The sequence below is a fragment of the Phytophthora parasitica genome (assembly GCF_000247585.1).
Source record: "Phytophthora parasitica INRA-310 unplaced genomic scaffold supercont2.4, whole genome shotgun sequence".
Classification (NCBI taxonomy): domain Eukaryota; phylum Oomycota; class Peronosporomycetes; order Peronosporales; family Peronosporaceae; genus Phytophthora; species Phytophthora nicotianae.
The window spans coordinates 1,029,855-1,040,645 of NW_008648990.1; the positions used below are offsets into that span (position 1 = coordinate 1,029,855).

At 46.3% G+C, this 10,791-nt stretch overlaps 4 protein-coding genes across 4 annotated transcripts; 2 read left to right on the forward strand and 2 right to left on the reverse strand.

The window, feature by feature from the left end:
- Nucleotides 1-424: 424 nt before the first annotated feature.
- On the forward strand, nt 425-696 carry PPTG_03268 (hypothetical protein; the record flags this gene model as incomplete). Its single annotated transcript, XM_008895945.1, has 2 exons — nt 425-500; nt 572-696. The coding sequence occupies 2 exons, from the start codon at nt 425-427 to the stop codon at nt 694-696; spliced, it is 201 nt and encodes a 66-aa protein (XP_008894193.1).
- Nucleotides 697-1,623: 927 nt separating this feature from the next.
- Nucleotides 1,624-3,349, reverse strand: PPTG_03269 (hypothetical protein; the record flags this gene model as incomplete). The annotated part of the gene is made up of 3 exons (XM_008895946.1): nt 1,624-2,640; nt 2,727-3,179; nt 3,290-3,349. The coding sequence occupies 3 exons, from the start codon at nt 3,347-3,349 to the stop codon at nt 1,624-1,626; spliced, it is 1,530 nt and encodes a 509-aa protein (XP_008894194.1).
- A 1,455-nt stretch (nt 3,350-4,804) lies between these two features.
- PPTG_21257 (hypothetical protein) lies at nt 4,805-4,930 on the reverse strand (the record flags this gene model as incomplete). The annotated part of the gene is made up of 1 exon (XM_008896510.1): nt 4,805-4,930. The coding sequence occupies one exon, from the start codon at nt 4,928-4,930 to the stop codon at nt 4,805-4,807; it is 126 nt and encodes a 41-aa protein (XP_008894758.1).
- Nucleotides 4,931-6,319: 1,389 nt separating this feature from the next.
- Nucleotides 6,320-8,920, forward strand: PPTG_03270 (hypothetical protein; the record flags this gene model as incomplete). The annotated part of the gene is made up of 1 exon (XM_008895947.1): nt 6,320-8,920. The coding sequence occupies one exon, from the start codon at nt 6,320-6,322 to the stop codon at nt 8,918-8,920; it is 2,601 nt and encodes an 866-aa protein (XP_008894195.1).
- Nucleotides 8,921-10,791: the final 1,871 nt, after the last annotated feature.

A 10,791-nucleotide genomic window follows, 5' to 3' on the forward strand; every position in this document is an offset into this window, starting at 1 on the left:
CATTCGGAGATTATCTGCTAAACAATGACTTACGCAGGGGACTTGCGCTGGCGAGCTATTGTCCTCGTTTACATTTACGGCATGGACGCATCTATGGTTGGAACGATTTTCGGTAGCCACGAACGCAGTGTTCGCTGCTGGATCACAAGGTTCGAGAAGGCGGGATCCCCGTGCAGAAAAAGTAAAGGGCGAGAGCGCAGCAGCAAGTGGCCACGTCAGGTCATTATTTTTGTTGAAAAATACGTAAAAGAGCATCCTTGTTTTTATATTGAAGAACTGCAAGACGAACTGCGGCGCCAATTTGGCAATATCAAAAACACTTCCACAGCCTCAATATGCCGTGCTTAACGCTTCGATCTGGACCTCACAAGAAAAAAGCTAACAAAACGGGCCAGAGAGTCAGCGCCTCGTGAGCGTCAAGAATATGCAGGAAGGTTATTACCTTTTTATCGTGGTCCGGAACAACTCGTCTTCGTGGACGAAATATCAAAAGACGGGCGGTAAGAATATAATATTTTATTGTTTTTCATTTCCTAAAAATATTATTTATCTAACTTTTTTTTATATGTAGGAGCGTTTTACGAAAACACGCATGGTCGAAACGAAGAACACCAGCCGTCGTCAGCCTACCATCCGCACGAGGTCAACGTCGTCGCGTGCACGAGTGCACTACTCGGCAGGCCGTCAACCAGATAATGATCCGCAGCTTGTAAAAGAATTCCTTAATGACTTGTGACTTGAGTGAGAATTTTTCGCTTTAGAGTGATGGGGACTGGTTTGATTAACGGAAACCAACCGTAGAAGAAGATAGCCCTAAACCTGTCTTAGTCTCAGTTTAAGCTTCTCTAATAGACGGACAAATTGATAGAAACGGACAATATGTCTTATCTTAACGGGGGGATGGTGTAACTGGGTTACACGCAAGTGGCTAGATGTAGCCACTTGATTACGACAATGGGTTTCACATTGGTGTGAGATACACCAATGGTTACATTTGACAGACCACTGGATGTGTGTATTTAGACTTCCTATTGGTTGAAAGGCGACCTCTTTCAACCAATTAGCTTAGCACGATTCTGCCAACCACTCGTTGGCAAATACCTTTCATTTAGAATATCACTTTAGGAGGAAACCCAAACCCAAAACATAAACATAAATAACAGTTCGCAATTTTACGGTAAATCGGTTTTTGCTTTTCTTATTTAAGTAAATCTATACTTACCAGACGTAAGTATAGTTAATCTAAGTTAAAGTAAACTACGCTTTCTCATACACGTGCGCTAACGTGTAAGCCGAAGTAGTGGGCACGTAGCAAGCCCATTACAACTACAATGTGAGGAATTCCTAAGGGGCAGCATCGCTTACACACACCATCCGTCTTTGTCTTTCCGTTGGACCCTGACATGGAATACGAGATGGACGACCTAACGAGCGGCATTTTAGCAAATTTTGTTAGCAGCCCAACATTAGTTAAGGGAACAGAGGAAGAGGAGAAATCTGGGTTATAAAAGTATACTGTGTGTTGAAAGTGCTGTTCTCGATTTGTTGATCTTGTCTTTTGCTTCCGAAGCTTTTAGCCTACATACTCTGTGTCTCCTAGCTTTGTCCGTATTAATAATAGCTTCAACCTGCACGATATTGCTTTAGCAGGTACCGTTGGGCAGCCTGCTCAGCTCTCTCCTGTACTTGAAGCTGGATCTCGGACATCACCACTCGGAGATCAACACGTTGGGTACGAGTCTGTGAAGGATGCTGCGAGCGGCGTCGAAGATGTTGGGGTTGAGTTCTTTGCTGCGACACTGAGGTCGGAGACGCCTGGCAAAGATGTTGGCGCAGCAGTGGGATTTCCACCTCTGCATCCTTTGTCTCTTTCTCCGTCAAGTTCAGTGAGCTTCTCTCCACCAGCAACGGTAACGCTTTCTCATCGTTCAGAGCACAGAACACGCTGGTGGTGTTCGTGACGGGTGAATTTAACAAGATAATAGACGTTGTTGACAAATACGATCTTCCCCTAGTTTCTTGCATCCTGTTCTCTCGTGCAGGATCTTTGTCAGCGGCTGGTTCATCTTCATCTTCACCGTCGTTAAGTTCGTCACTTCCGTAGATCTGTTTGGTCTTAATCCGTCCCTTATCAGTTCTTCTGTTTCCTGCGTCCCAACGCGTACTTCGTCTCTGATAGCCTTGCATCTTTTTCCCAACAGCTGCCTGAACACTGCGATTAATACTACTGTGATAATCTCGTATCTGGGTCTGCACCTCCTGTCGAAACTTAATATTGGCATCAGATTCGCGTTGCGCATTTATTTGTACCCCGCGGAAGCGCTCTTCCACTTCGTGTCGGACCTGATCGGCAACTGTAGTCTCTAGGGTGGCACTATCGCTTTTCTGAGCTTGTCGTTTGACCTGGACATAAAGTTTACGAATTTGCTCGCGCAGTGGCGTCGTTGGGTTAGCTTGACGCTGAACATGCAGGTTCAATTCTGGCTGAGCGTTTGTCAGAGGCTTCAGCACCCTGCCCTCTACGAGACGCTCTGCATTGGTCGTGATATCCAAGACAAGACTGCGAATTGACTCGGGGAGAGGCTCTTCAGCGCAGCTGACTCGTGTTAGCAAATCTTGTCGTACAGCGCCACACGCTCTCTAAAGATTCAGTTCCAGTGATTCTTTTAATGAGGTCTTGATACGCGTAGCAGTACAGCGCGCGTTGGCTCCTCACATGAATCAACCTGTAGTTGAGAAGCTGCAAGTGAGTCTTCGACAAGTTGTTGAACGTGCTGTGATATGTTCTCCAAGCCACCGTCAATTTTTGCCTCCATCTCCAGCAGCTTCTGTCGAACTCCTTCCAAATGAGCCGAAGCTGCTATCTGTGCTTTGCGCTGTGCTTCTTCCAGTGCATGAGCGAGACTGTCGCTCACAAATCGCTCAATCTGTCCACCATGCTCATCTTGGAGCATTTGCAGATGCTGAAGTTGGTCTTGAAGACGGGATTGAGTTGCTGTCAGCGCTTCGCCTAGTTCTTCGACAATAGCACGCTGTCGATCAGTGAGCTGCCTGACACTGGACTGTGTCGAGGCCTGCATAGCCATCAAGGCCACATTGTGGGCGTGATCAAGTACTTGGCTCTGCTGCTGTAGGGCTACGTGCTCAGCAGCAAGAGCCTGGGTCTGGGCAAGGAATTGCTACGCAAAATTTGCCAAGTGATCAACAACACTTGGTACATTGGCTATAGCCAATGGAGCGGTGCTAGCTCTCTCCACATGCGCTACGATCGCAGTTCAGCATCTGGCACCTCGCTCATGTATGCTGTAGCCACCGCAGCAGCGGCAGTCTGGGCTCGTGTCTGGACCATGGTGGAAGCTGAAGGCAGGATCTCGGTTGTTTTTAATAGTCCATGTTCGTTATGGCGGCAGTGCTCCCACTGTGTTCGTCCGAGGCTTGGTTGAGAGGTGCAGAAGGACAGATGTAGGAAACGACGAGTGAATCAATAGGTATCGTCGTAGTACTCTGAGTCGCACTGGGACGGGCTCCCATGCACCTCCCAGGATAATTGTACACGGCGAATATCGCGATAAAGTGGCGACCGTTGAAGGTACATCCATCGAGCATAATGTCAAACGAGGGCTGAAGTTCCTCAGCTACTCTACCCTCGGAAGACTTAAAGATGCGCATCAAATGCAACTTCACCGTCTTCTCGCTGATGGTAGAAGGTATATATTTTTTTCTCGTCATCTTTCGCTTGACGAAACTCAAAGGCAGACGGTCCATCAGAAAATGGTACGCGTCTCTTCGTCAACAATGCGTAGGCGGGGGGAATTGCGATCCTTGGCAGCCTTGGATGCATCTTTAAGATAGGTTGGGTGATAGGTGCTAAGATGAGATATCAGGGTGGAGAAGCCATGCACACTCTTTCAGGTTTTCGTGCATGTCGAGCACAGGAGTCCACTTTCGACTTCTTGGTGAACATGAGGGTATATAGCACCTTACTAGTGGTGGGGGTGTTGGGGTGGGGGGGGGGGGGAGGTCTTGTTGTTGAACGACATCATGATAGGGCTGGGGTAGAGTAGCTACAGTAGAGTGTAGGAAATTAGATTTTGAGGAAACGAGAGCAGGCTAGCAAGATCTCAGTGTCAGTCCACCATCCGAATAGTTTCATTTACGTACCCAACCACACGATTGATCAAACATCTTAACGACGTAAGTTTGAATGGTATAATGAGTACTAGTCAAATGGAAAACTGAGGCCTACTTCAGATGTGCTAAAAGTGTGGGGTTGTAGTAGTGGCCTTTGACCAAATACCATATTAAAGTATTGACAAAACCAACGAATTTTTTTACAAACAAAATAAATATTTGGGTATTTTATATGCAATATATTTTTCGCCTTATTATTTTTTTTCCGGATTACTGAGTCATATTCGGGTAGAATGAAGCGTTATAGCTTTTGCGAGCTTGAAAGTAGCGAAAGTAGTTTATTGACAATGGGACCCTCAATTTCCTAGTCCTTCAACATTGGAACATGCGCACGATCGCAGGGTCATCCCGTTTGCTTGTGCAGCCCCGCTTGCCATAGCAGTAGATTACGATGGACGATGTTGATGCGGCCGATTACGCAGTGTCAATGTTGACGGGGCTTGATGATGCACGAGGTCCCTTACAAGAGAGAAGAAGTATATTAACACTCTTGTCCTACGTAGCTGCCTAGTGTAAGCAAAACGGTTATATTTTCTGTGTTACTACTTCCTTCCTCTAACAATGGAGAACGGTGTTGTTCGTGCCGCAGCCCGTTGGCTCCAACCTTTGACCATCAACGGGGCACAACGAGGTGGGTATCGTGGAACCGTTGACCAAGTCTGGGGAGTCTGGCATTCGAGGCAGCTCCAGCACCGGACTTGCCACCGCTTTGATTCTCAGCGGGCGTCACGGCCACCATGGAGTTCACTTCGAAGGTCCGGGTTTCGCTCTTGCAAGCCTAAACACCAACCACCGAGTCCCTGGGAGGAAACTATGCAAGAGCCGACTCAACTGGTGTTGCCTTGGACACCGAGTGTCGCTCTCTTGCTGCGGGTCACCTTGTGAACACACCGTACTTGCGCCCTCCTTTCGCGCCTGCGGTGAAGAGTCATCCTCCGTGTCCATCCTTGCTCTATCGTAGGGGAGTCCGCCCCAGAAGCGGATCTTGATACTACTCGAGGTCCGACCTAACGGCGGTGGGCCAAGCCATCCGTCCTACCGATGGAGCGGTCCTCCTGGGAGGTGGTGGCGTCCTTGCCTCCCAGTTCCTTCCCTCCCACTACAGCTATTAGTTGGAGCGTGCTGGTCACCTTCGTCTTTTCTCTGCAGTGGCTATGCTCGTTGAGACGTCTGGAAGCCGGTTCCCAAGAACCGTGTTGTTCTCCATGAAATTGTTCACATCGACAAAGATTTGATGATCTCGCAAAACTACTCAATACAATATATTTCGTAACGGCAAGTGAAGGTCACTTAGTGATACGGTTTTAAGGAAGCATCCGCAATCCTGTAGTGAGTCAGGTTGTACATCGATGAACTACTCTAAAATGTAAAAAGCCCTATTAATAACATTATCCTTCGTAATGGAGTCTATTATTGGGAATTCCGTCCAAATATGCCGATTTGGGTCTGTTTGAGGAGCGGAAGGACAATCGCCCCCAAGTCATTAGTAGAACCCACCAAGTCTTTTCTTGACACCTTATTTCGTACTTAAACGGGTCAGTATACGGAATTGTAAACGCTGGGCGATTTGGGGGAGATTCATTCAAAGAACCGCCCATGACAATTTTGAGTAGAACTCACAATAGAAAACCAGTAGGAGTTTACCGCTGTCATTTAACAGTAAGCATTACGGCGTCTGTAGTACAGTTTTATCTCCAAAATATTTGTTTCCGTTGTAGGGTTACTTGGCAGAGACTACAAGTTTCCAAACGACAAATACTTAAGGTAATACTAGGCAACATTCTCCTTTTCTCCAAATATCGATCAGAATCTGCCCCAGCTGGGATGAGCTCTCTAGATAGGTGGGAGCTGTTTACGGCCTCAAAGTATTATTTCATCGACCCACTGCCTTCAAACGGATGCAGTACTTCGCAAAAACAACAAATCGGAAGAAACTGCGAAAGGCAGTAGGCATACATGCACAATGTTTCCGCCAGCATCTGCTGCTTTGCCCTGTTGTCAAATCATTGGTGTCGCTTATTGACGGTACACAAACACTAGAACATATTTTCAGTATGAATGTCACAGTTTCGAATTTACCATTGTCGGGGATACAACAAGTTGCTACAGAAAGAAAACTTCCACAGCCATGCATCTGGGCTATGCTCTTCTACTAGTAGTCACGACATTCCTCGCCTGTGTCAGTGCCTCCCTGACATCTGATCTCCCAACAGTGTTTCAGCCTATTGCAGACGAGGTGAACGATTTCTCCTCATCCAGACTGCTACGGTCGCATGAAGAGCGAGGAATTCCGGTCTCCACAATTGGGAATATTAAGAGCAAGTTCATGCCGTCGACAATCTCGGAGAAAACACTGCGCGGTTGGCTAAATGGAAGGGAAAAAGCAGACGATGTGTTCGTTTGGCTGAGTCTGGGCCGCGGAAAGGGTGAATTATTCAACAAGCGGAAATTTGGTACGTGGGTCAAGTACGTCGATGATTTAACCAAGCAGCATCCTGGAAGTGGAATCTCGACGATCTCAAAGTTAACGTCTTACTACGGCGACGAACGCTTGTCACAAATGATCATCGCCGCACAGAAGAACCCAAAAACCCAGGATTTAGCTGCCGATCTGCAGAACAGGCAACTTCAGTACTGGCTGGATAACAAAAAGGCACCAGCGAAAGTCTTCAAGCTGCTGGAGCTGAACAAGGCGGGTGGCAATTTGGTTGACAATCCTCAAGTCTCCGCTTGGCTAAGTTATGTGGCTGATTTCGAGACGAAATTCCCAAAGCAATCGGAAAAAGCCATTCCGATGTTAACGCGTCGCTTCGGCGATGAAGCGGTGTCGAAGGCTTTGCTTAAGGCAAAGCAAACTCCCGGTACTGCGAGTATCGCGGATAAACTGCACGGTGAGCAAATCCAGCGTTGGCTGGATACTGCAACGTCTCCTAAAGATGTTTTCAAGTTCCTGACACTCAATAAGGCAGGTGAACAACTTCTCGAAAACCCGCAGTTTGCAACTTGGCTAACGTACGTGGACGATTTCAATACGAAAAATCCACCGATATCGAGAATTTCGGTCGTGGCGAGTTCCTACGGCGATGAAGCACTCTCAAAGCTCCTGCGTGAGGCGAAGCAGGTACCAAGGACAGCAAATATCGCCAATAAACTAGACGGAGAGCTAATCCAGCATTGGACGGACACTAAAACGCTCCCTAAAACCATGTTCAAGCTCCTGGAACTCAACAGGGCAGGTGATAAACTGTTAGAAAACTCACAGTTTGCAACATGGCTAACCTATGTGGACGATTTCTACTCGAGAAATCCTCGGAATCCGAGAGTTTCGATCATGACGAGTTACTACGGCGACGAAGCGTTGACACGTCTGCTAATTAAAGCAATGCAGACTCCAAGTGAAGCAAATATCGCTACTAAACTCCACGAAGAGCAGCTTCAGAGTTGGATATATAGTCGGAAGCTGCCTGGAGATGTCTACAAGCTCTTATCGCTGGACAAGGCAGGTGAAAAACTGTTTGATCACCCACAGTTCATGAAGTGGGTGAAATACGTGGAAGATCTTAACAAGGTACATCCCGACAAGAAAACGACTTTAATGTCGGTTTTGGCTAAGCAGTACGACAGTGAAGGGTTGGTAAAACTGCTGCAATCGGCGAAGAATAACCCCAGCTGGGCGAAACTGGTACAGCAACTGGAGACAGAGCAGAAGTGGATGGCGAAAGGAACGCCCAACGACTATTTCAAGCAACTCAAACTCGATAAGGTGGGAAAAGATGTGCTGAGCAACCCGCAACTCAAGACCTGGCTCAACTACGTGAAGGAGTACAACGCAGCGAACCCTAAATATCAGGCCACACTGATTGGGACATTGGCGGCGAATTATGGAGAAATGAAACTGGTAAAAATGCTCGATGAAGCGATGAAGGTGAAAGATACGGCGAGTGCTGCCAAGAAACTACAGAGCGAGTTATTCCAGCGCTGGATACAACTAAACTGGACTCCGGAGTACATCTTTGCCAAGGTGCTCCGTCTTGACCAAGATGGAAATAAGCTCTTTAGAAATCCGCTGGTGACCACGTGGGGAAAATATTTAATTGCTTTTAATCGGGATAATTACGGCAAGGAAACGACGATAAGGAGGATGTTGGCGGCTACGGGTATAGACCCCGACGACTTGAGACCTGTGGCTGACAAAGCTCCAGAACAGTTTTTCGCTATGATGGGACTCACCGATAAGGGACACAACTTACTGATAAGCCCTGAATTCGCCAAATGGATTCACTACCTCGATGACTTCTACGACGAGCTGCGTAATTCGCGTAAAACCATGATGACGACATTACGCAACCACTACGATGACAAATCGTTGGTAAATATGATCACATCAGCCTCGAAAATCTCAAAAACGAAGGAGATTGCTAAAAGCGTGGAGTTCGAGCTGTTTAAAACCTGGCATGACGTCTCTTATAAGACGACGGACGAAATCTTCACGATCCTCAACCTTGACCGAGCAGGATCATCACTATTCACCGGTCCTTGGTTGGACACGTGGATTCGGTACATGATTATGTTTGACGAAAGATATTTCCGCGATCACATGCCCAAGATGCTTTTGAAATACTACGACGAGAATGATCTGTCACAGATGATCAAAACGGCAAAGAGCAATCCAAACACAGAAAAACTGGCCTCGGAGATCGAGGATGTGCTAAACCTTTACAAGAAATGATTGCAATCTAAACGTACTCCGCAAGATAAACCAATAACAGACTGATTTCCCTGTCAGTACTACGTAAGTAGTAGGGACAGCCCAATTGGGATTAATTCGGAACCTCCTTGGTGTGGACGCCTTGATTTTTGTGCATACAAATTTCTAATGAATGACCTTTTAAAATAGTTATTTTTTGTGTCGATATTTTAAGGCTTACTATTTCACGCAGGCAAAATCACTGATATTTCTAACATGATAACCAACAATTGCATTATAATTCAATTTTTCTTTAAAAAAAAAAACTCAACAGTGCCGTGCTTTCGCCGGCAACAGCTCTGGATTTTAACTTTAAAGTGTTATAATAAATCATTTCTTAGTCCCTTTTTGGGAGAACGAGATTATATTGCTCCTTATCTCGCGGTATTCACAAGTCAATTCTAGAGCGAATAATTATGGAAAAACGCCGATTTCCATTGCCAATTGCCCGGCAAGGATATTGGCAATATCAGCAGTTGCCATCTTAATGTAAGAATACAGAGATAGCCTCAACGCATCATATGCACGCCAGTATTCGCGGTGTAATGGGCATAAAATCACACCCCAGGCATTACAAGCTAATTCTAAACATTGTTTTTTAAATAGTTAAACAAACTAGCGAGATCGCTGCGCCGCTTTGAGGAACAGCCCACTCGCACCGGCTTGTATCTGATGTAGTAATAGTTACTAGTACCATTTTTTAGAATGTCGTACTTATCTCCTCCTGAATTCAATCATAATTGCCTCGATACTGATGTTAAGTGATAAGTGATGTTATGCATTCAATCAGAAATCCAGACGAAACGGACAGATATACGGACTTTAATTTTATTGTTTAGGATTCAAGAGCTCTTTTAAAACGACAGGACCCGAAAACCATCGTAGCTTACTCAGGCAAGGCTGTTTCTCGTCGCATATACTACGCCCGCTGCAGCATCTGCGTGTGTGGTGTGTTAAACAACAGCAATTGGGAGCTGGAACTCCCGGCCAAAACCAACGTGTATTGTTGATCAGAAGGTAAGTTTAAAAGTGAGCTATCTACTCTGGCCAGCTTCCTCCTGCCATCTATGACAGTCCAGGTGAAGCTGTCCCCGTTCATTGTTCTCATGGAGTAATCAGGCGTCATCAGTATGGGTTGCAGATTCCTTGTATGGCTTTCTTAATGGCATTGAGTCCTTGGCATCATGATGCTATTCGGGATAGGCGCAAATATGGTGGGGCAGAGTCTATTCCAACCCATGAAGGCTGCGTGCAAGTTGGTAAGCTGTTGAAGATGTAACGGTGCCATCATCACACTGCCCCCCAAGCTTTCCAACGTCCATATTAATAGTTTGCGTGGGCATTGTCTAGTCGATACGGCCTCGTCACATATGGACATAGACAGGCCATCAACTTCAACGTGTTGCAGTGTTACATGTTGCCATCCCCATGATTTGCAACAATCCAATATCAACCAGTGAAAATACTCCAATTCGAACTATAGCCAATCATACTCCAGAAAAGTTTCGATAACACCGTACATTGTAGGATCAGCTTCAATTGTATTCAATCCTTGTACACATGTTGAGCACTTGCATGCCCACCTGTTCCATTGACGATGGCGTCAAAATCCCCGGTTAAACGCAGAAATTCCAAAATCTCGTTCAAAGTGATGATCATATTTGAAAGGAAATTGTCATAGAGAAGCCTGTACGTCAGTTAGAGCGATGGCGTCGCTTGGAATCGATTGCCACGGTCACGGCATTCTGGAAATTATCATCATTTGAAGCACTTGCATAGGCTGACAGCAGTTGTGGCACGTCCTCACTTATTGTCTTCAATGGCTCCCAAGAATCCTCCACCGATTCGAGACC